The 25,145-nt window shown below is 37.8% G+C and overlaps 2 protein-coding genes across 5 annotated transcripts; one reads left to right on the forward strand and one right to left on the reverse strand.

Annotated features, from left to right (window-relative positions):
• Window positions 1-2,489: 2,489 nt before the first annotated feature.
• On the forward strand, window positions 2,490-13,291 carry LOC101167486 (opsin-5-like). 3 transcript variants are annotated; one of them, XR_002875156.1, is made up of 7 exons: window positions 2,490-3,310; window positions 4,656-4,743; window positions 6,492-6,654; window positions 6,807-6,934; window positions 8,989-9,323; window positions 10,203-10,316; window positions 11,723-11,803. XR_002875156.1 is itself a non-coding variant. In XM_004079373.4 (6 exons), exons 2-6 carry the CDS (start codon window positions 4,656-4,658, stop codon window positions 12,341-12,343), a joined length of 1,335 nt encoding a protein of 444 aa, XP_004079421.1. In that variant the 5' UTR covers window positions 2,490-3,310; the 3' UTR covers window positions 12,344-13,291. The 3 variants fall into 3 exon arrangements, 2 of the variants coding, with proteins under 2 accessions (XP_004079421.1, XP_023821313.1); XM_004079373.4 differs by lacking the exon at window positions 10,203-10,316 and having other exon boundaries at window positions 11,723-13,291; XM_023965545.1 differs by lacking the exon at window positions 11,723-11,803 and having other exon boundaries at window positions 10,203-10,867.
• A 489-nt stretch (window positions 13,292-13,780) lies between these two features.
• ripk1 (receptor interacting serine/threonine kinase 1) lies at window positions 13,781-22,548 on the reverse strand. Of its 2 annotated transcripts, XM_011486911.3 has the most exons (11): window positions 22,447-22,548; window positions 21,975-22,198; window positions 20,082-20,238; window positions 19,290-19,427; window positions 18,979-19,210; window positions 18,713-18,862; window positions 16,679-16,755; window positions 16,449-16,533; window positions 15,786-16,373; window positions 15,574-15,717; window positions 13,781-14,730 (listed from the first exon to the last, which is right to left on the reverse strand). In XM_011486911.3, the coding sequence occupies exons 2-11, from the start codon at window positions 22,133-22,135 to the stop codon at window positions 14,435-14,437; spliced, it is 2,028 nt and encodes a 675-aa protein (XP_011485213.1). In that variant the 5' UTR covers window positions 22,136-22,198; window positions 22,447-22,548; the 3' UTR covers window positions 13,781-14,434. The 2 variants fall into 2 exon arrangements, with proteins under 2 accessions (XP_011485213.1, XP_011485212.1); XM_011486910.3 differs by having other exon boundaries at window positions 21,975-22,534.
• Between the last annotated feature and the right edge of the window lie 2,597 nt (window positions 22,549-25,145).

The raw sequence follows: 25,145 nt of genomic DNA on the forward strand, positions 1-25,145 counted from the left end.
ACTATAGATCGTTTGTCACATCTACAAACTTTTTCCGACAGCATTTTTTGTCTGCTCCTATCATAACGATTTCAATAAAGAAAAACTCAGAAACACAATTGTAAGATTAATTTTCTTTATATATGTCCTGTATTGTGAGAAAGTGCCCAAAGAACATGTTAAAAACACCAAAAACAGGATTTTAAAACACACTGTTATTAAAAGTGTTTTATGAATAAAATTTGATTTGATTTAGTTTGAGGAAAACATATTTTTATAACGCACAAATTGAGTCTGACTTTGTTTGACTTTATGAGATTTCTTTGTAACCCACTCTGATGCAGTCTGGTGGGTAAAAAAAAAAGGGTTTTGGAAAAAGCTGACTTACTTGTTTTTCCCCTTCTCTGAACTCATCCCAATGTAAAAGGGCAGGAGCTAAAGTTGCTGTTTAATGCTTTTCTGTAGTTTCAGGCACCACTTTGATGTCTGCGCATATCTAACCGTGAACATTCATTCAACGCTACTCTGTGGCCATGACAATTATTCCTTAAAAACACCATTACACCTTGAATGGAGCTTTCATCTTAAGCTTTGCCTCAAACAGTTCCAGCCTCTTTCTCTGTTAGTTTACGTGGCTGCCTGCATGTGTAGATTCATTCATGACTGTTGGAGACAGAGCAAGTGCCAAGCATTCTTTTTTCTCCCTGCGTGTAGCTCTTTTGAAGATAATTCATCTTTGTCTTCAAAAAGTTGTTTCTTTTTCTGAACACAAATTTTTTCAAGTGCCACCATGTGTGGTTTTGACCTCTTGTGATTAGCTGAAGTCATGTTCTTCAAAAGATGAGCAATTCTGAGTTCTAATTAAACGCAGCGTGCCATTGCAGCAGGGAATCATTTTTAAAGTATTACTTTCAGAGTTCAAACTGACAGTTTTTCAATAAAAAGGCTCATCACTCTGAGAATTATTTGTGAAATTTCAGTGAAAGTTACACAGTTTCTAAAGAAAAATTCAAAATTTCAAAGTAAATCCAAGAGGAACCCTGGGAAATAATTTAAAAAGTGATAATGAACTATTTTAGTTTTTGAATAAACATTTAGACATCACATATTTACTTTGCCCTCCAGGACTTAGAATTTTAAGAAATGATCAAATGTGGTTAAATTACACAAAATCACCAAAAGTATTGGTTCACCCATCCAAATGATCAGAATCAGGTGTCCTAATCACTTGGCCTGGCCACAGGTGTATAAAATCAGCACTCAGGCATGCAGGCTGTTTTTTTAATTTTACAAACAATTGTGAAAGAATGGTCCGCTCTCAGAAGTTCAGTGAATTCCAGCATGGAACTGTCATAGGATGCTACCTGTGCAACAAATCCAGTCGTGAAATTTCTGCTTTCCTGAATATTCCACAGTCAACTGTCAGCTCCATCATAACAACATGGAAGAGTTTGAGAACAGCAGCAACTCAGCAACCAAGTGTTAAGCCACGTAAACAGACGGAGAGAGGATGCTGGAGCACATAGTGCAAAGAGGTCGCTGACTTTGTGCACATTCAGTTGCTACTGAGCTCCAAACTTAATGTGACCTTCAGATTAGATCAAGTACAGTACACAGAGAGTTTTATTGAATGGGTTTCCGCAGCCGAGCAGCTGCATCCAAGCCACACGTCGCCATGGGCAATGCAAAGCGTCAATGCTGTGGTGTAAAGCACACCACCCCTGGACTTTAGAACAGTAGAAATGCCCTCTTTGGAGTGACAAGTCAAGCTTTCCCTTCTGGCAATCTGATGGACGAGTCTGGGTTTGGAGGTTGCTACGACAACTGTGTATTTTGGACTGCATTGTGCCGAGAATGAACTTTGGTGGAGGAATTATGGTGTGGGGTTGTTAGGCTTGGCCTCTTACTTCCAAGGAAAGGAGGTACTCTGAATGCTTTGCTTCAGAATACCAAAATATTTTGGACAATTCCATGCTCCCAACCTTGAGGGAACAGTTTGGAGCGGGCCCCTCCCTCTTCTAACATGACAGTGCACCAGTGCACAAAGCAAGGTCCATAAAGACAAGGATGATAGTCTGGTGTGGGTGAACTTGACTGGCCTGCACAGTCCTGACTTGAACCTGATAGAACACCTCTGGGATGAATTGGAGCAGAGACTGAGAGTCAGGCCTTCCACCAACATCATTGTGTGACCTCACCAATGGGCTTTTGGAAAAATGGTCAGAAAATCCTATGAACACACTCTTCAACCTTGTGGACAGCCTTTCCAGAAGAGATGTAGCTGCAAAAGGTGGACGGACATCATATTGAACTCTATTGGTTAGGAATGGGATGGCACTTCAGTTCATATGCAAGTCAAAGGTGAGTCAATACTTTTGGTAATTACCTCCATTTACGATGTAGGGGTTTGACCTAAAGTTAATATCTTTACTTTTCATGATTGAAATGGTTACAATTCATGGTTCCAGAATCCAAGGAAACCAGAAACCATCTACGCAATCAAGATTTTTTACAAAACTTAAACCTTAAAACAGAATGAAACCTGAATGACATGTCTCCTTGTCGTTTGGTCTCCAGTGCTTGCTGTGTGCATAACAGAGTGGGCCACCCTTAAAAAGCTGCAAGTGGATCTGAAACTTAAGGTTAACGGTCACTTTCAATTTTTTTTTTTTATCATTTGACTCATCCACTCTTAGTTTAGACTCATGCAAACATCTTAATTTTGTCACTTCAGTCTTTAAAGAATCATAAAACTGGACTATAATTTAAGGGAAATTAAGTTTACTATTAATTTATGTTGAAACAACTTTTAAGATGTGTGCAGGAATATCAGATCAGTGTTTTAATTTGTCAAATTTCCCAGTCAATACAATTGATGAAAATATTTCTGTTTGTACTGAAACAAATACCCCAGATCACAGTGACATGTCACTCTGAAGACAAATTCATGGCAGGATGATAATTTACAAAAATGTTAATGAGAGGCAGGGGGGTTTAATGGGGCGATGCTTCACGGCCCCCCGCCTGGCTCAGCGCTCCCCCTCTGGAGAAAACCAGCCCGCCCAGTTGCGCTGATGAATTAAAGCCGTAACATGACGTCATGAGTTCATCAGAGCAGCCAGGAGTTCGGAGCATCTGGGTCTCCAGATCATTAGAATGAAATCCGTCGGCGCATGCGCGTTGACATCCAGGCTCATGCTGGGGTGAAGCGCGAAGCTCCGAGGCGAAACCTGCGGCGCAGAGAGGAGCTCATGCTCAGAAGGTGCATCTCCATTTGAAGAACGTCCTGGACTTTGACTCGAGCAGACGCTTCAGGGTTTGGACCAAGAAGGTAAAACACAATGGACGCCTAAATAACTTTAATGTAAAAGTATGTTTTAAAATAGACTTTTTGAATGTCTTTTTTCTTCTTCTTGCATTTGGGAATTTTCTTCAATTTCCTTCAAAACTGTAATTTAATTCCACATTTTTCTGTGAAATTCCAGATATGCTTGTGTAGCACCTCATTTAAGTATCTGCAAGTTTTCCCACCTTACATTTTAGTGCACTAAGTCTTGTGCGTAAAAGTGCACTTCTGAACTTAACTCTTCAACACTATTTAAGAAACTTTAGGTTATCCTAAATTGTAGCCTTTAACGTCACATCTTCCCATTAAAAACTCTACTCTAAACTTGTTTATAGCCTAAAAATACATTTTCTCAGTTTAAAAATCTTACCTTTGTGGCAGGATTACGGCTGAAAAAATTTGGGGGGAAAAATTTGTGATTCTGGGTAAAGAGTATCCAAAGAAATAAACATCTTTTTTATGCATTTCTACAATTTTGCCCTTTGTTTATATGGTCACTCTGACATTTTCTTGTGGTTACTATAAGGGAATTGGAGTTAAAAATATGAACAGAATTCAAATTTTATTTATAACTACAGTAATAATCACAAAAGTGAACATTTTTACCCAGAAAATATATTTTAAGTTGAAACCAACAGGTGAAGGTACAAAAGGTTAAAGACACCATAAACAGAATTATTTTGATCAGTTTCTAAAACGGTTATCTAAAATTTAGTTTTAGTGGTACCAAGAACTGAACTACTTTTTTCTCATACAGTGTCCTAACGTTTTTGTAAATGTCATGTTTGTATTATTGTATTCACTTTTGACAACAACACTTAAAATTTCCTTTCAAAATAAAATGCATCGTGTCAAGTAAGATCAACCTGCTGCAGCAGATTTACTTGAAAGCAAAAATGAAAGAAAGTCAAACATGTTTTCTATCTTTTTCCTCCTTTTACTATCAAATATGAACATGACAACATTGTGTAGAATTACTTTTTCCAAAAAAATATCTAATTGGCATGATTTTATGGTATTCAAATAACAAACCACTCTGATAGATTAAACATTTACCATAAATAGTTATTTGACATATTAAAAATCCAAACTACAATCCCGCTATTTATTCAATTTAGGTGCATTTCTCTTCAATACCAAAGAGGCGCAATAATGAATGAAATCCACACGTGGCTCTGGAAACGGTTGTTTTCTGGTCTACAAAGCCTCCTTTTGGTCTAACAAAATCTATGGTTTGCACGATGGTCAATATGTAAAAATGGAATAACTTCTACAGTAAATAATCATGTGCTAAAGCCTCACACACCAACAAACAAAAATCTGATCTTAGATGGGGCTTAAGGCTGAGGACATGGCATTTCACTCCAACATCTCTGTGCCAATGGATATAATCGTGGCTGTGGTGTACTCCGTCTTTGGTAAGCTAAGTCTGCAGAATTTCAAAATCAATTCCTTTTTTTAAATTATTTCTGAACAGCTGAGTTAATAACGCTATGAACAAGTTTAGTTCAATTGCTGCTTAAAAGGAGATGAGTCACAGCAGGATGTGAGCCGACACACTGTGAAGCTGTGCGAGTTTTCTTCTGTCACGGGGCACCAGGATCAGTTCAACTTTTTTTTTACTCCATTCTGTGGAGACACTAAAAGTGGCAGCTGACCAAACATTTTAACAGACTGATAAAGTTGCACCACATTCCAAAAAAATCCTAATCCGGCAGCAGTTCTACATAATGCAGGTTGCATATGTGCACGCTTGGACACGATTCTTTTATATATTGATGTGTAGGACCACCTACAGTTGGCTCTGGTGAGGGGTCAAGCACTGTGAAAAGTCACACCTACTGAATATCACCCTCTGAGAGCTATTTCCTGTTTTAAGAAATTGCATCTTTTAAAATTATTTTCTGTAAAAACAATTAATCATCCTCTGCATGGCAATGTTTGCAGCTCAGCAAACTCACTAAGCAATACTTTAAAGCTCCTACTCAAATGTTTTTCATGCTCTTGCAGATCAATTATTGCAGAGAGGTGTGAACAAAGTATGGGTTGCAGAGGGAAAGTCAATGAATTAAGGGACTGTGTATAACCCGCAGCAATACTTCTGGGTGGTAATTTCATGCATATTCTACTGCTAAGCTGACATTCTAACCTGTGAGCAAATTTGAAGTCACTAAAAATGTATAGTCTGCAAAAATCTGAGAGGAAAAAGCCAACAATCTGCTGACTGCTCATCTAAAATAAAAACAATGTAAAACTCCAGTAATCATCATGTTTACTAATGATAACCAAAGCATTCAGTTTTTGTTACATGTTAAGGATTTCTGCAATTTTACAATATTCTCTAATAATGAATACGCACATATCTTTTTTACGTAAAAATAATCTGCACTTTGAAAAAGTATTGACTTTGATATTTAGAACTTTATTATGGCAATTATTAGAATAAATAAATTTAGTGCAACATCATATGGGTGGGATTATGTAAATTAGATTATTTCTGAAACTATTTCAAGCAATAATCAAATTGTATTTGTTGTGTCGTATGTAGAAGTCCAAATGTCTGAGCAGGAGCAATTCTGAAGTTAAGGGTCTTGAGTGAAATGATCATTCAAAAAACAGCATTCATTCATTCCATCAATCTTTGTTTTTTATGATTCTTTTTTATTAGTTCATGAAATAATTTCGTAAATATAATTGATGTGCTTTTTTTAAATCTTTTTTTGTAGTTTGCACATTTCATAGTATAATGCCAATAACTTACAGTAAAAAAAACTTATGTTCGGATTTTGTTGTCCTATAAAGTACTGTATTTTGTATTAAAGTCGGTCTACAAGTTCATATTTTATTCTTGATATAGACAAGTAAACTGGCACCATCTGTATGTTTTGGTTCACACTGATGCCATCAGATGCATCTGAGATATACAGCAAATGCACTCTAGAGTGCACACGAATGTTGGAACGCCGAACGTTTAGGGTTCTACCAAACATTGCACAAGCGCAGAGATCAAACATAGACGACCTAAAGTTCTTTGAAATGCTTCATCAGGAAAAAGTAATATAGACTATACGTAGGTTAGGGTTTTATTTATTTCATATGCTGATGAAAGTGAGAGTTTTACTTGTTAATCCAGGATAAAAAAAAAACAATCTGTCTATCCCTGCAGGAGTATGTTCTTTGCTTGGGAACAGCACATTATTGTACGTCTTGTATAAGAAAAAACACCTCTTGAAACCTGCCGAGTGGTTCATCATCAACCTGGCAGTCAGTGACCTGGGCCTAACTCTGACACTTTACCCTATGGCGATAACCTCAAGTTTCTACCACAGGTAAGGTTTAACGTTCCCATAGAATTAACTCCTTTATTATGTTTACTGCAAAATCAGTCATACTTTTAGCATGTTTTTTATTGAATATACGCTGTACAAATACCGATCTGCCTGTGCTGTCCTCCTCACACCTCCTTGGCACTCCCACACAGGTGGTTGTATGGAAGAACAGTGTGCTTCGTGTACGCGTTCTGCGGCATGTTGTTTGGCCTCTGCAGTCTCACCACTCTGACCCTGCTGAGCATGGTGTGCTTTGTGAAAGTCTGTTACCCTCTTTATGGTAAGAAGGCATTTCTGAACACAATGAACCATCACATCCTTTAAAATAACCCACAAGAAAGAACTTCACCTCAATGCTTCTTTGATAAGGGAAAAGCAAAAGCACTTGGGATGCTGCTTAGTACACTGGAATCAGGCCTTTTATTTGGACTCAAGGCAATATATGCAATATTTATTTACAAAGCCTCTCAAATTCTATCTCATAACCACTGATTAATAATTAATAATCAGTGTTGTGCTTTCAGACTGAATACAGTTTCAGGCCTTTGTATTCAGGCCTGTTCAGCTTTCAGCAAACTCCTTTAGGTGTCGTCACTGTGAAGCAGCTTTCACTGATTTCCACATCGGTAAAGGGAAAACTGGATCTGAGCCAAAAAAAATGAAAAATGAGGCCTTTTACTTAAAAAAAATAAAAAGATAACAGAGACCAAATGAAGAACCAGAGACCTGCGGGCTTAAACAATTAACCTACAACAACAGAGCAGACAACTTTTAGCTCTGTGGACAAACAGAACCAAAATTACTTATTAAAAAGGAACATTTAAATGATAACTATAGGTCAATGAAGCCCAACTGGTAACTTGGCCCATAAATTTGAGTTAAAAAGCATAAAAATAACTCAAAGTAACTGACGACAAGCAAGTACGATGCAGTATTGGGCCCAAAAAAAAAAAAAGTGACAAAATTATGAGAAAAAAAGTCAACAATTTACAAAAATAAAGATGTAGGATTGTGAAAAGTCGTAATTTTACTAGAATAAACTCATAGAATTATTCAATAAGGAGAGATCTCAGAAATGCAAATGAAGATTTATTTGAGATACAAAAATGTGCATGAAGTAGTCCATAGTCTTTCGGCGGTTAGGCTCTGAGCAGATGATGTCTTTATCATGTCTGGTGGGATAAGCTCGACCGTAGATGGATAAATCCTCAGAGCCTTAGACACTAATTTGGTTCTTTTTTGTTTTTATTTTTTTCACTAAACAACTTTTTGCCTCATAATTTGATACAAATATATAACTTGATCATCTATCTACAGGTTTATACATGCAAAATGTTGTCTATCTTATAATTTTAAGACTTTAGTCTTGTAAATTTATTAATTTTTTTTATTTTATGTAGTGGCCCTAACTCTCCGTCATACAAAAGGATTTTGAATGACACAGAATTAGTTAAAACCTCTTGTCAAAGTCTTGCTACTTTGAAAAATAATTTTTTGGGCTGTTGTTCTGTCGTAACATAAAAGCTATTGAACATGAGTAAAAGTCAAGATGTGTTTATTCAGGAGAGCTTTTAGTTGATTTTATTCCTTGTTCTACTATGTTTACCGTTTTTATTATTATCATGGGATTATATTACTACTTTGTGTTTTTTTTATGATTTTATGCTCCTTTTGTAAAGGCAATTTGTGATTTGTTCTAAGAAAAGTGCTATAGAAATACAGATATTCTATTCCAACATATTGCTAAACATTCAATAAATACCTTATCTGGTCCTAAAATCAAAAGTAGGAAGTTGCTATAGTATATTAACTTTGTGAATAGTGTCCTTTTTAAATTTTTTATCATAAAATAGGCTACTGAATTTCTCTCCCCCCCCCCCCCATTTCTAGACTATAAGATAGAAATGTCTGTATAAAAAAGGGAATCTGCATATATAAAACGTGTATTAAAGCTGCTTAACATGCAAGTTACAAAGACTTTTTAAAGCACGATTGCACCAGGATGCTCAGACAAGGAAAGTACAAATGGAAGTAAAATTCAAAGAGCTTAGAACTAGTTAATTTGCTCACCTGCTGGTCATAAAGACACATTTTTGTGTCAAAACTAACAGACAGCTTCAAAGCTCATAGAAAATTCAGCCACTCCTTCTAATTAGCCTTGAAGTCCAGTGGAAGAAAAATAACCTAAGATTCTAAGGTTTCTGACTAAACTTGTTTTATACTTTTATGGCTTAACTAAAATATTTAGGAACTAAAGGCAGACAAATTGCTAAATTAGAGTAGCTTTGTTAAATGATTGAAAAATGTTAAATATGGACCTTATCTGTTTTACAGGGAACAGGTTTAACTCTTTTCACGGCCGGCTGCTCATTGCCTGCGCATGGCTCTATGCCCTGTTGTTTGCCTGCTCCCCTCTGGTTCACTGGGGAGAGTATGGGCCAGAACCCTACGGAACCGCCTGCTGCATTGACTGGCGCCTGTCCAACCAACAGGCCACAGCGCGCTCCTACACTGTGGCACTCTTCATCTTCTGCTACATCCTTCCGTGCTGCATTATTGTCGCGTCCTACATGGGCATTCTGGTCACCGTGCAAGCATCCCGGAAAACCATGGAGCAGCATTCATCCAGGGAGACGCACATGAGCAGCATTCAAACAATTATAGTTAAGGTAGGAATAGAGTTTACAAATATCATTGAAGAACGTCAAATAGAGAATATACACTGTCACATTTATATTGGTCACATATTATTAACTAATTGAATTTCCTTGATACTGTTTCTTTATTTTTTGTCAAACTTATTTTAGTACTTGTGACTTCTCGTTGATTTTATTATTTTCTTATGTATATTCTACAGTATATTTTTGAGTTGCAATAGGTGAAGGCCTTAAATAAGCCTTTTAAGTTTTTGCCTCTCCCTGCACTTAATTACCTTTTAAAGGTTTTCTTGTTGCGTTTTAAATGTGTACAAACAATCAACTAAACTTAGAACAACTTTCATGTAGCTTAAAGGCCATGTCCAATCTAAGGTGGGTAAAAAAATAAAAGAAGTTATGTTTATTATTTTATTTCTATCAATCCTGCATATTTACAGTGTCTCATTACTTTTAGAGTACTCTACACCGTTTGTATGCATTGTCCCTTAAATAAATAAATACAAATACTGACATTTGTTTTGCAAACTACAGCAATTTCTAAATTAGTAATGAAGGACTTGACATGCCTTCAGCCTGAATTTGAATTTATTCAAGCTTTTAGCGTTCCTCAGTTTTTTTTTTTAAATCAAACAAAAGAAATGTCAAAACGCCCATTTGTATTTTAAGTTAATGCAAAAAAAACAACTAATCGATACCTGCAAGAATGCACTTTGAGAGGCATCGTCCTTAATTTGGGCTTGCAATCCCTCCCAGCTTCAATGTGGAATCCTTTGTTGGGACGAATAACTACGCAGCTGAAACTGCATTGAAAGAATTTTTTCGGCCAACGCTCCGCCCATCTCAGAGCTTTTCTAGCAACTAGTTATGAATCTTTTTTTTTTTTTTCATTAGGAATTGACTGTTTGTAGACAGCGATGGTGAGGTCAGACCAAAACACTTTGCAGTTGCACCAGATTCAGTTCTCCAGGAGTTGGTTCACATATCTGCACATATCTTTAACCAAAGGTGAGAAAGCCACTACATACATTCCGCACATGTTGCAGGGATAAAAATTGGTGATACGTGAATAAACATAGAAAGTGAGAAGTTCTTTATGTGAAATTTTTACAGATGCATCACTTCGCTAATGAACCACGTTAAAACCACGGAAGAAGTACGAATAAACCACACAACATAAAACATGAACAGTTTGATTATTGTTTAAATGCAATTATTAGTTGTCCGTCAATTACGTCATTTAAACGTGATATGTCGTCTACGCGATATAAACGTTATAGGCTACATAGGTAGTACATGCAGGAAAAGTCTGTCAAACATACATCAACACATGTGACTGCTCTGAGACACTGAATTTGTAAATGCCTTTAATATTTAACTTTTAAACAAGTATAATAGGAAGGTAAATAGAACCTTAAAATGAATGTTCTGCAAGGGTTGTTTATCTGACAAAATGCAGCTTTATGAGGTTTATTTCAGCTGCTCACATCTTGTTAAACCAATTATTTAAAAAAAAATCAGTTTTAGGATTTGCAAATTAAATAAAACCATGAATTAAAAGATAAAATACAGACTCATTGTGACATTTCTAAAAAAAAAAGCTTTTTTTTTATTGTTGGATTGTTTTTTTTGTTTTTTTTTGTTTCAGAAAATAAACTTTTTTCACAGATATCATTTTATTATTTGAGCTAAATGAAATGTTATATAAAAATACAAAACTACCAATGAAGCATGTTTGGCCGGAAAAAGTTTACAGTTGGGATATTTAGTGCGATGAAAAAAACTAATAAAATGTGCTTTTGCCATTCTTTGAAATATTGTTTGAAATTTAGGATTTTACTTTACATAAAATCACCCTCTTAAATCAATATCTATATTTTTAATAAAATAAAAAAGCTAAGTTTAAAATATTTTTTACAAATTAATAAAAAAAGTTTTAGTCTGGTAGGTAAATAAGAATTTATGATGATTTAAAGGCAGTTTTGATGTCACTACATTTTTAGCACAAATGTGTCTTATCGTCTTTTGTGTTTTAACACTTAAAAAAAAACCTGTTACAAATTTGGTAATTCAAAACTTTTTTGTCATATTTTTATTTAAATATGAACTTTTATTTAGCTAATTTAGTATTCTGCAAGTTTTAGCTATCATTGTTTAAAGCACTTATCTACAATTAACAGTATAGATCTTTTTTTTAATATTTCGTTGTAGCCTTTAGCTCTTTATTGCCTCAGAATTTTATATATAATTTTTGGCTCTCCTGAGCTTTTTTGTTCAACTTTTTTAACTTGTTATTTTTAGGCAAGTAACAAAAATGTTTTGTTTATTTTTATATTTATTATAAATGAATAAAGTTTATATTTTTAACAACTATACAACATTTTCAAAGAGCTTTTTTTCTTTTCTTTTTGAAGCTAAGTGTGGCCGTCTGCATCGGTTTCTTTGCTGCCTGGAGTCCCTACGCTATGGTTTCCATGTGGGCTGCCTTTGGACAAATTGACAACATCCCCCCACTTGCGTTTGCCGTGCCAGCCATGTTCGCCAAGTCCTCCACCATTTACAACCCAATTATCAACCTGCTGCTGAGACCCAATTTCCGTAGGATAATGTGGAGAGATGTGGGAGAACTTTACCATAACTATCTGAAGGGCTGCCTCTGGCCCAAGGGCCAAACTAAATGCTGCAGAAAGATAAACATCAGGGTTGGACTTGGCACAACTCACCGACAAACCAGCCGCTTCCCTTCATCCGTCTCTCCACCTATAATGACGATAGAAGGTCAGAGCTGTCAGAGGTGTGAGGATACGTTCACCTGCTTCAGACACTACCCAGCAATGTGTGCTGGCAATGGCAAGGCAGCTAACAGGGACCCATCAGTGGATCAAGAAACGCCAGTTTCGCAAAGGCAGAAGCAGACTAGTGAAGGAGATTCCTCCAGGAAGTCCCTGATGGCCACAGTAAGGACGACAGAAACAAACAACTTCCACATTACCTTGGAGATGATTCCAAGGCCCAGCCAAGAGGCTTGGAACTGATCATGCGGACTGGAAAACAATATTATAAGCTTCTTTATTTTAATTGTCATTATTCATTTTGTAGATTTTTTTCTGTCAAATCTGCTCATTTTTCTGCAATATTGTTTAAAAGTGTTAAAAATGGGAATGAAGGCACAAACTTTATGCCCCAGCAACATTTGCACTCTTTTTAAAATAAAGTCAAGGTAACTTTGAGTTTTACTAGTTTTTTCCTAACATAACTGTATTTGATCCATTAAGAAATGTAATTATCAAAGGAAAAAAGACTTTAAAATACAGGAAAATATTAAACTGCAAAGTAAAAATACGGATACTAGTAAATGCTTTTTCTTAAAAAAACAATTATTTTATATAAAAATAAAAAAAACTTCTGTTTTCTCTTTTGCTGACAAGGTTTTCTTGATCTTTCATACCAACAGCATGGTGTTGATGATAAAAATGAGACGTTTTTCTTAAAAAACTGTTTGCAATGACCTTCCGATGGCCCCTTAGCCACCGTTTCCTCTTGAAAGCTGCAGATCTGAAGCTGTTTCTTCAGTCACATAAACATCCAGATTTTAATTATTTTTCCCACTTGTACACATTTCATGTCACTGTCTGGGACTTTAAGGGTTTAGTCATCTCGTGCACTGATTTTTTTTTTCTTAATTATTCAAGCTTTTGAGGGTCCTCAACTGTCTCTCCTATCATGAAACCTCAAATAAGTCATGATGAGCAAAACAAAAAATTTGACTTATTTCACCTCCAGATGAATAAAATAAAAAAACTGTTTTATGTTGGCAGACAAGAAAAGATTCTACAAATCGAGCAAATTCAGGATGGGTTACGTACACACACAAAAAGGGATTTGTTGGTCAAATTGGTTATTTATTTTGTGGAACCTAAAAAAAATTACCAAAATTCTGAGTTTTTAAAGGTCTTTCAACTTGTAAAATAAGATACTAAAAATTGGCTGATTTCACATTTGCACAAACATTCTGTCCCAATTAAATGAAATGTTTTGTTTTTGTCCAACTTTATTTTGCCACACAAATATACTCGCCTGTTTTGAGTCATTAAAACCTTTATTTATTGTTAAGAGAACTGAAATCCTGCCGATTTGTGACCATAAATCTTGCGTAGATTCCATGGGTTCTGTTTGTTTAGACTTGGAAGAATTAAAAAAAGAAAAGTTTGATTTTCAAAGGAGGTATTTACTCACCTTGTGTTTAAATCTAACGAATGTTGTGCTAAAATGTAGTTTTAATCTTCGTTCAGTGTCAGCCCTTGAGGATTTTTCAGAAAACAATGTTTTCTTTTCTCATTTTGTGTCCCTCAGAAAGACTAAAAAGATTGGTCTGAAGATGAGGTGTGTGCTTTTGAGCCCAGACACGGAGTAAAGCGATCAGGACGCATCTGCAGGCAGCCAGATTTGAGAAAGAGCAGAGAAATACGGAAGAGATGTTGGTTCTGCGTTTATTTGGATTGTCCAAAAGAGAGAACCACAAAGTTCAAGAAGTTTACCTTACAAGAGAAAATCACAGAATTGTACAGATTGGAAGTCACATGAGTAAATAAAATAAAATCAGTCAGACCGTCATAAGGTAAAGCAACTCATAAGGTAGAAGACAAAGTGGCGTCTGCACAGAAGATCCAACACTGATATTCATAAAACTCTCAAAGTACAAAAGCAGGTTTGTTTTTTTAAAGCTAAAAAACATGGATTTTTTACAGTATGACCACAGACACCCCAGCAATACGTCATTACAAAAATTCATTAATGTTCGTTCATGTTACCTACTGACATTTTGTATTCTTCTGATTCTGTTAAAACTGCACATATTTGCTGACTGTTTACGTCTTTTAATGTTTTGATCAAATGAAGTCAAAACATACCATTTCCATACCTGAGGTTTTGGCCCTGTACGGGTCACGTGATGGCACACATAGAATGAAATCTGTAATACTGTGGACTGAAGGATATGGTGTGGTTATTCTGAGCCAGGCTTGATTTGTGGCAACATTTAAGTCACATATATAGGATAAAAGGCCTCAATACATTTGTCCAACTTGGTTAGAAGTAAATGAGGCAAACTGAAGAGCGCCAGAGGTTTAGGCCACGTGAGAAAGACCGCACATGTCCAGTATCTTCTGAATGACATCTACTTTAATGTTTCCATCCAGAGCTCTGCAAAGTTTTCCAACGGTGCAGCCAATGGATCCCTCCTTCATTTTCCAGCGCTCCAGCATCTGGTGGACCATCTCCGGCAGGCCGTCGCGGTAGTAATCGTGCTCTATGGTCTGGATTTCCACATCCTTTAGACCCAACCGACGGGCACAGCGCTTCCAGCTGTTCCCTATGTTCTCTGTCAGCAAATACAGGTGCTCCTCTGTCACGGCTTGGTCCTCTAAAAACATTAAAAACAATAAAAAAACCAGTGTAAATAATTAAGTGCATCATATGGCAAAAATGGAAAAAGCTACAACTACTCTGGAAAAGGCTGTACAATTGTTGGATTTGACTGCCAAAACTAATCAGTAAATTATTTTATTTCATAAAATAATATATCTTACCATTTCTGAATGGTATTGCACTGATCTAATTCATATACCAAAAACATTAATAGATAAATGATAAGCATTTTTAAGTTTCAACCAACAACTTCTTCTCAGAAAAGAGCAATAGCACCTTTTGTCCAGCAGAGGGAGCTCCTCCTGTTTGCATTCTCCATTTTTTTATGGTGAACTAAAACTACAGACCTGTTTATTTAAATAAAAAAGGCTCCTTTAGCTTAAAAATGTAACAAAAAATTATCATTATTTTTTTTTGCTTTCATTTTAACGTTGACTATACAAATAAAGACAGAAGTTTTATGTCAAAATTTTACACAAATATTAAAAAACAATTTGTATTTAGGCATCAAAATTATTTTCAACTTTCAAAAACATGTAATTTAGTGGTGATCTCAATATCTTTAAATTCCCATTTTAGCCATTAATAAACACTTAAAGACACACTCTGAAAATTGTGCTTTTTAACACGTTTAGCATTTTTCTCACGATGGAGGACATCTATAAAGAGAATTAATGTCTTTACTCAAATCTTGACATCAATTTTTTGAATTGACAATGAATTAAATCGGCAACCACAAATTATAATAATTATTAATAATAATAATTATAAATCTAACTTTTTCTAAACTTTAACACACAAGTATAGTGTGTGAATCCACAAAAAAAAAGGAACTGACCGTATTTTAAAAGGCCTTCTTGGATGGGAGACAAGCTGCTTCCAGACACACACTGTGAAGAAACGGGGTTGTCAAAGGCTCTGATACTCAGAGTGTTGTTGTTTCCGATTTGGATCCCACTGGCGTTCTGAATGAACAGGGGTCCTGCAGAAGGTACATGTAAAGTCACTGTCCCCAAGCAGATGGAAGTATTCGAGTGCGTTTTTGTGTACCTGGCTCCTGTGGTTGGAAACCTTTAGACGGGGTCCCACAGCCACTAGCATTCATATCAGGAACAAAGGTATCAGGAACCGGGTAAACTGGCCAGGACTGCTGGCGGTCTAAATGGGGGTGTAAATGCTGGTTAACCTGCTGCAGAGAGGACATACTGGCAGAGGCATTTAAATGGGTCGGCGTTGGTGAGGCCATAGAACTGGGATTCACTGGGTTCAGAGGAAAGAAAAGCTGGTCTGAACCGGTCGGCTGCACCGGCTCTTTAGTCCAGGAATGGACGGAGGACGTGTCTCTTGCCGGCGGCCTCCCACTTTGATCCAAGGGACTGACGTGGTTTTGCAATAGGTGATTTGGGGCATTGTTGTAGTAGCTGCTGGCGGCCGGGGGATGCATGTCAGAGTTATAGCTGCCATGTATGTGGTAATAAAGCTCTCGACCCAGCTTCTCCTCCAGCTCTGAAGGTTGTCTGGCATCTGCTTGAATGGAATCCCCCAATGGTTTATAGTTGATGACATGGAGATCCTCGATGCTGGCTTCAACTGGTACCGAAACATTTGTATCTGAACTCACCAAAGGAGCAGGGGAATCTAACGGAATTAAAAGATGTTAACTTTTTCACCATGTTTTTTCAAGGATTTGTTTGGAATAAAACTTAGACCAACCTTGCTCGTTTGTCAAAAAGCTGTCATGTCTCACAGACAGTAATTTCATCTTCTCAACAAGTGTCATTGGGCCCTCATAGTTTTCCTGCAAAAAGAAAAGAAAATACATTCATATATTTAACGCAGTAATTGCTTGTGATGATCTCCAAACTAAAAAAAAAAAAAAAACTAAATGTTAAAAATAAATTCTGTTCAAGCTAAACCTAAATGGTTGCTCTCAAAGGATTCACCTTCAGATCCTGTAAATCGTTCTCTATATGGGGTTCCAGATTTTTGGCATAAAAAGGACAGAAAATGTCGTAGGCTTCTGCAAAAAAAGATAAAAAGAAAAGTTAGAGTAATTGCGAGAAGTTACACTACTCACAATAAGTTAAGGATATTGTGAAAAACTCAGTGGATTACTCATAGGGACCAAAAGCAAACAATTCTAAAAGGAAAACCTTTTCAATGGGGCATCTATTTAAACAGAAAAAGCTGATTTTTGTCAGGAGGTCATTCAAACAGCCATGAACACATAGTGTCACTTAACAAACGAGCAGCGGCACCTGGCCATAGCGTGCATTCAGGTTAGTAGTCGGTGGTCAGATTTTGCAGGTGAGGTTGTCTCAAAGTGTCATCAGCAGACTACTGGCAGAGTTCAGGACAGACCCAGTGACAGACCGCAACCATGAGCAGAACCTAAGGACCTCTGACCTCCAACACGGTTTAGCAAACGCCGCACAGCTGCAAGCCCATTTACCAGATGTGATGGGGGGACTAGGGTTTCCAGACAAACCATTCCCAACCAGCTCCACCGCCTTGACTATAATACCTGCCTACTGTTGCAGGTGACTCTACTGACACCAAGACACCGCCGTGAACATTTGCAGTGCGAGACCATGTGACTTGGACAATCCAGCAATGGTCTGCTGCCCTGTTCACTCATGAGTGTCGGGTCACCTCACACAGAATTGCTGGTCGTCAGCGTTGCTGGAGAGGGTGAGGTGAGCGATACGCAGAGGTCGACATGATAGAGGAGCTGCATCAGTCTGTCTGAGCAAGCATCATTAGTCATTGCACGTAATTACCTCAAAACCATAGAGCTCACCATCATCCCCCAATTCTACCTGCAACCCCCCCAAATTTCTGTTCATGGCTGCTGGTGCTCCACCACATCGTGCCAGAATTGTCACAGTTCAACTTAAGGAAGTGGCAGGTCCTCATATGGGTTGTCCAGCAATGAGCCTCGACCTGAACCCCAACGCTCACATCTGGGACGATCGTATTCCACACCCAGTGACCTGGCAGAACTGGATGTAGCACTCGTAAAGGAGTGGAAGGCTTTTCCTCAGAACCGTATTATGAGGCTCGTGACGAGTCACTGTCAAGCTGTCATGGTGGAAATAGTTGATATTTGTTATTCTGGGCCATTGTTATTATGGTCTTAATTTGTGGTAATAAATATAAAACTAATGAAAATGGTATTATTATTATTATTAGTACCGTATTTTCCGGACTATAAGTCGCACTTTTTTTCATAGTTTGGCAAGGGGTGCGACTTATACGGCGCAGCGACTTATATTAGAAATAAATTGAAATAAATACATTGTTAACCCTCCTGTTATGTGCATTTGTGAGGAACAGAGATGATGTTCCTGGGTCAATTTGTTGTATGAGGTATGTTAAGTGTTAAGAGGATGTTAAGTGACTCAGAGAATCAGCAAACTTTTTTTTACAGTAAGATCTTGAAGGCTAACAACATAATATTCTATTTTCCAATGATTTCATAGATTCAGAAATGCAATAAAAGTAAAAACTGTTTCTACAAATACAGGATGAAAACAGAGTATTAGTTGGCCAATGATGCTTCATGAAAGGAATAAATAAATAAGTATGCATGAGAATAAATTACTGTGAAATTATTAGATAAACAGTCTGCTTTGATTGTGTCATATAAGGTTGTGAAAGTTAAAATGCGACTTATAGTCCAGTGCGACTTATCTGTGTTTTTTTCTACTTTATAATGCATTTTTGGGCTGGTGCGACTTATACTCCGGTGCGACTTATAGTCCGGAAAATACGGTAGTAGTAATATCATAGGGAACTTTTACATATTTCATCAAAATTGTGACGATATAGGAAAACAAGTCATGTTAGTAACAATATCCCAAACTTATTGTGAGTAGTGTCTTTCAAGAAGTCCGTCTATCCTTTTGGAGCCATAAAAAAACTAACTCCACTGTTTTAACAACTGCATGTTGCGTCTGTCACAAAGAGACGCGTGCCTTTAAATGAAGGTCGCTCCTCTGGATTGTCGCTCCAGCACCGCTTCATAAGCTGAACCACCTCTGAAGGTGTGTCTTCAGGAATGAGGTCCTCTGCCGGTCGGTCTCCGTCACGAACACACCGGCTTATTTGGTCTTCACTCCTCGCGTCTGCACAGAAACATTTTCGGTTGCTTGTTTTATAAAAAGGTGCAGCAGGGGACCCGCAACTTCAACGTTCATGCTGGAAAAAGCTTTTGAACGTGTGTACGGATCTCAAAGCTCACTGGCGTATGGCTCCTCCCCCGTTAGAATGACCCAGACTACGATTCCAAAACTGTAAACGTCGGACTTCTCAGTGGAGGGGGTGTGGATGCTCCTCAGGTGCTCCGGGGCCATGTAGCTTAGCGTGCCGGCACCTCTAGCCCCGGATGTCTGTCCACTACGGCTTTTCCTGCGAGATTCCTCCTTTGTGAGTTTGCTCCATGTTTGGCAGGTGGCCAGGCCGAGGTCTGCAATCTAAAAAGAAATATTTAGTGTCTGGAAATGAATGAATTAATAAGCTAGGCGTTATTATGACTTAAGTTTTTTTCATTACCTTGATGTGAAAATCCTTATCCACTAAGATGTTTTCTGGCTTGATGTCCTTGTGAATGACACGTTTCTCTGTAAGGTATATCATCCCTTCCAGAACCTCGAGGATGATTCTGCCTTTGATGGAAATGGGCACCTTGACCTAAGAAGACGGAGCGCTGAGTGAACCAGGTTTATTGGGTTTCAGAATCATTTAAGTAAACTAAGCCTGCACAATAAATCAAACATTTGCCATTATTGCAATATCAGAAAATGCAATTATGAAATAATCTCAAGGCAGCTTGAAGTGTTGAAGGATCAAATTCAGCCGTTTATACATCTGACCAATCGGATACTTCCCTTCACGTCATTAGCCAATCAACGTCACGTCAATAGCCCTTTTTTGCCAGAAGACAGTCATCTATATAGACTGGGGTCATTTGGAGTCTGATTTAAAGACAGACTATAATGAAAAATGGTGTGTTTGGTGTTTTTAACATGTTGTTGACACATGAAGAAAATTACGCTTCTGAGTATTTCCTTTTCCAAATCGCTGTGAATCAGGAGCATTTTTTGTTCCGCCAGTCATGTTGGGTTGCGGGTGTTTTGGGCTGTAAGCTAGCAGGAGAGCATGTAAACAGAAAGCTCTCAGTTATGGGTGACGGGAAGAGGTGTCGGGGTGGCTCCGCACCAACAGTCCTGCCCACAACTCAGATGAATTTTTAATGCATAAACTATGTCCCAGAAAATGACACAAGTTTTTTAATGATTTAGCTTCAACTTTTCAGCTGTACAGTAAATGTAAAAGCCTACGTACCGTCTCCAGCATGACTAACAGGTTGCCCCGAGGGAGAAGTTCCAGAACCAGAGAGCAGTCCCTGTCCTCCATGACCACACCCAGCAGCTTGACCACACGCTCATGGTTCAGACTTGCCATGATGCTCCCCTCCTCCAGCAGCGACCTTTTACTTTCTCTGGAAAAAGACCATTTATAAAGAGGATGCATGAAGAAAAGACAACATCCCACCCCTGTGTCTTAACGGCAGGGTCCAAAATAATCTTCATTATTATAAGTGATCAAAACCATAATTTAACTGATTCAGTCTTATTCCAGTTTTCCTGTTTTTATTTTTTTAAGTCACAGTTTGCAAGTGAAAGCGCAACATTACTGCTGTTTAGAATGATTACGCACTCAAACCTTTAACATTAAATGTCACTGTTTAAGACTCACAAGTTATGGAAACGCTATGATGCACTTCAGTGCTTTTTAACACAAACTGTCCAAGTATTCTGTCATCAGCATGAACGTAACAATGAAATAAGAAATAAATGGTCAAATAAAAACTGAAATAAGTAAAAAGCAGAAAATAAAAAGATAATCACTGCACCAGTTAGCCAATTTGTTTCTTCTCATAAACTAAGAATGATTATGATTATACAGTACATGACTGCAGAAAAGTAAAATTATCACAGAAATCCTGATTTTGTTGTTGAAGTTCTCAGTGCAGAACAGATTCTGATTTACAGAAGTTTTAATAAAAGCGACGTTCTTTTTTTTCTTTTTTGAAGGTTTTTTTTTTTTTTTAAGGAGGGGTCTGACTTTAAAGAGAGATAAAGACGTGACGCAGAGGTGGAGATGTTGAGGTTTGTTTTGATGAGCATGGATAAAACCCAGAAACAAGCTCAGTGTCGATGTCTGGTCATCTTTTGATCTATTCTCCAAGGGTCCCCAGTGGTCTTTTCATGATAAATGTACCGTTTTCTAGGACATAGTTTCTGCAGAGGAGCAGTAGTTCTTAAAAATTCACCTCTGAGTTGTGAGCAGGACTATAGGTTTGGTGCAGCCCCGGCCCCTCTTCCCGTCACCCATAACAGAGCTCTGTGCTTACATATTCTCCCGCTAGCTTACAGCCCCGTTTTGAGTCAGATTCCAGCTCAGACGAGGAAAAGGAAGACGTACATGGATCTATTTGTCTTCATCCAAAAGAGCGGAGCAGGGAGCCTGTGGCTTGCTGTTGTAGGTTCTACATCACACCTATAAGCTTTTTCCAATAGCTTTATTTACCTATGTATTTATTTTTGCTACACTTTTTTCATTCATTTTCTGTACCGCTTTGTCCCTTTCGGGGTCACGGGGCTGCCGGAGCCTATCCCGGCTTTTTGCTACACCTGATTGACAACTATCTAGATAAAAAAATAAAAGAATGCATTTTTGATGTTAATTTTCTTTATACATGTCCTCCTTCGTGATAAAAAATACAACAGGAACATGTTAAAAACGCCACAAATGCTATTTTCATGGGTGTGGGCCTTTAATGGATTGAGTAAAGATGAAGATCTTGGTTTAAACCTAGACTGGCTGTGGCGACCCATGAGGGGAGAAGCCAAAAGGATCAGAAGATAGAGATCTTATATGTATTACTTTAACTGTAAAACCCAAACAAACAAAATAAAAGTTGCTTGTTGGTAAAGGCAGCTCTTTGGAGGTACATTTCAGAATCACTGATTAAATGAAATAAAATCACTGTAGTTAAAGTGTCATTATTATTATTATATATATTAATTGTTATGTGAACATCTGCCACTGTTTACCACACATGTCATGTCCTTTCACATGCAGATGCTCCAATAAAAGAACTGAATCCCTGAGAACTGGATTCTGTTCAGGGGGAAACCCCCAGATCATGGTGACAATCAGGCCAACACTTACTCGCTACGCAGAGGACCGGTGTATAAAGTCTTCAGGACCACCTGGCCGAGGGTCGCGTGGTAGCACAGATAAACTTCCCCGAAGCCTCCGTAATCCAGCGGCTCTCTTTTAATCAGATCCGTCGGCCTCATGTGAAGTGAGGTTTGCGGCGCGGAGGCCATCCCTGCGAGAACTTTACAGACCTGGACACGCCGAGGCTCCCACACACACGACCGGCTAACACTCTTCGTAGAAAACAAACCAAAACGTTGAAATTAAGCATGAAATGACACAAATTCAACCTCCCGGAACTTTCAGGTCACGTCGAAAGCCAAAGGAGGCAAAACAAGCGAGCGCCTTCAAGTTTCGGGGCGTCCGGAAGTAAACAAGTACAACTTTTCTTGACAGCAAAAACTTGAAATAATGAAACTACACTATAACCGCCATACTTCTCATTCAATGACATCACCACAGAATAAAATTAAAAGGTGACCTTCTATTCCAGGTGTTCTTTAATTCAAACGACGGCCACTTCCGCGGACTTCCGGGATTTCCTTGAAGTGAAACTATCGACATTCCGTTAAAACTACAAGCAGCCTTACAAGTCGATTACCGAGAAAGAACCCAGGTTAGATAGTCGATTCAGATTTCACAGGCTGATCACATCAGCGTGAGACAATAAAAAATAAAATAAAAATAAAATGACATAAAAAATGCACCTTTGACTGCATTGAACTAAATTTATAAATAAATATAGAACATGATTTGTATAAGTAAATATTTTGCGATAAAGCTACATCTGGGCTCTGCCTGTTTAAGACGTAAACACTTAAATTAAGTGTGCAAGTGTGCACAGCATCCTGATTTAAATTATTTCAATCAAATATTCTATATATTTTTAGATTTGAATTTTTTACTTTGTATCAAAAGGTCAGTAGCAACTCAGCTGCACAAATACAGAATATTAACAAATAAAAAAAATACTTACGGTATTTTTTTGAAACAATCACAGAAAGCCAGTTTTTTTTTATTTTTTATAAAAGAACACAAGTCTTACACAACAATTTAAAATAAAAGCTTAACACATCCACAAACTAATTTGAAAAAAAAAATGCAACCACAAGGGGGCGCAATTCAGTGATTAAACGCCAAAGTAAAATGCAGTGTAAGGAGGGGCATCTGTTGTATGAACAAAACCCAACCAAACATGTAAACAGAACTTTTGTTGGTTTGGTTGTGACCTGAGTTAACAACCACCACCACCGATGCTGTTGACCTACATGTGGAAACTGGACACATTTCGGTCATGTTTGTGGGCAGAGAAAGAAAAGGGAAGGCGGGAATGAAGGACTGAGTGGGAACTTTGGATGCAGAGACTTTGACATAGAAAACTAGAGAGTTGGCGGACATGATCGAAAGAAGAACAGTGGATATTCTGTGTGTTCAAGAGACCAGAGGGAAAGGAAGCAAAATTATACACGTGGAACAGGTCCAAGCTGTTTTATTATGATGTAGATGGACGGAGGAAGGAGGAGGTGAAGAGAGTCAAGTGGAGTCTGAAGGTTGAAAGTGTAAAATTGACTGTTTTGTGGTTAGACTTTACAGGTAGGATGTACGCTGGAGGAGAAGAAAAAAGTCATGAGGAAGATGCATGAAGTGGTCCAAGGTATTCTTAGAGGGAAAAGGAGGTGGATCTGTACAGCCTTGCGTGGCAAAAACAAAAACAGAGATGGATAGGTGTGCAGCAGGTTAAGCTGTTCAAGAACAGAGATGGAAATGAGTCAAAAAGGTTCCACAAGTGTGATTGAAAAATAGAAGAAGAATGTTGAAGATGATGGCTACCCATCATCTTGTGATCTAGGATCTGATCTACCCATCTGATCTAGGATCAGGAATTAATCCATCAGAGGAGTAAGATCATTTTTTGGAGATGCATGCAGGGAAGCAAAATGAGATGGTTTGGACGCATTGAGAGGAGGGACAGTGATTATGTTGGTGAAAGGATGCTGAGGTTGGGGCGACCCCTACAGGAAGCAGTTGAAAGCCAAAGAAGATTTGACAATTAAATTGCAGGTTCATTGTTAAAACATTTATCGAAACTAGAGCAGGAAACCACCTAATTTGTAGTCCCTGGCTGTGTGGGCTTCATGTAGACCTACATTTTGGGCAGAGTATCTGTGAACGCCCACACGAGAGATTACTCCTTTTTACGCAGGAAAGCCACAACAAAGCAGTATTTACCTGTTCAGCGTCGTGCCATTTTATCAGCGTACATTTGGATTCTTTTTCTTTTTTTGGTATTTATTACTGGTAATCAGCCCATTTAAAATTTTCAGCTTGATTACAGTCAATGAGGACCAGAGAATCCCTAATCAAACTACATTCAAGTACCTTCAATCTTTTTGTTCTTATTTTTTAACATTGGTCTTTCAAAATTTCTGAAAAAAAAACGTTGGTCTGTTCTTGCAAAACTTTAATTTACCATAAGAAGAATGCGTGATTTAGGTTAACCATCTGGACACTGTTACTGAACAGCTTAATTAATACGTTTTTTATTCAGTAATTAAAAAAAAAAAGCCAAATATTTTCTAAATTATAAGTCAGAAAGTCTGCACAGAACAGTTGATCAATAACCAGGTCACTGCTTTGGTGTTGTGCCATTTTATGATGCCTGCGCTGACAGCTTCCCCCTGCTTGAGCGTCAGCGTCACACACAGGACTAGAACAATGCAGATCACCGGAAAGCTACAGCAACTGAGGTCTGCAGCGTAAAATCAGTGGTGGCTTGTAGCCTGCGGTACTTCCTGTCAATGTTCTTATCATGACGCTAATCAGCGCAGAGCTGTGTGGTAACATCATTTCTCTGTTACATTCGTGCCCGTGCTTTTATGACTTTGTTGGACATGTCAGTCGTCAGAGTGGTTTTGTGTTTTCTACTTACATGCATGTCGGGTTGGATGCATGGACAGTGGACTAGTTAAAAGGCGCATGATGGCAATACTTTGTGCCAGAAATTTTAAAGTAGAGTTTTTTTTAAATATATTTTTTAAATGAAAACCTCAAACTATATCAACATGATCTTTATGTTTTCAGGAGAAATTCATCAGGATTCATCCCTCTGTGAACACGTTAGAGTTAGATTGTTTCTAACAATTGCTGTGAATGAGGATGACAGTGTTTGACGGGTTGTAT

The sequence above is a fragment of the Oryzias latipes genome, chromosome 17 (assembly GCF_002234675.1).
Source record: "Oryzias latipes chromosome 17, ASM223467v1".
Classification (NCBI taxonomy): Eukaryota; Metazoa; Chordata; class Actinopteri; order Beloniformes; family Adrianichthyidae; genus Oryzias; species Oryzias latipes.

Coding starts and splice junctions, on each gene's coding strand:
- ripk1 (XM_011486911.3), bottom strand. CDS start 22,135: ATGGCCTCCGCGCCGCAAACCTCACTTCACATGAGGCCGACGGATCTG. Junction 20,239..21,974: donor ACCGGTCCTCTGCGTAGCGA/GTAAGTGTTGGC, acceptor GTCTTTTTCCAG/AGAAAGTAAAAGGTCGCTGC. Junction 19,428..20,081: donor TGTTAGTCATGCTGGAGACG/GTACGTAGGCTT, acceptor CCGTCTTCTTAG/GTCAAGGTGCCCATTTCCAT.
- LOC101167486 (XM_004079373.4), top strand. CDS start 4,656: ATGGGGCTTAAGGCTGAGGACATGGCATTTCACTCCAACATCTCTGTG. Junction 4,744..6,491: donor TGTGGTGTACTCCGTCTTTG/GTAAGCTAAGTC, acceptor CTATCCCTGCAG/GAGTATGTTCTTTGCTTGGG. Junction 9,324..11,722: donor TTCAAACAATTATAGTTAAG/GTAGGAATAGAG, acceptor TTCTTTTTGAAG/CTAAGTGTGGCCGTCTGCAT.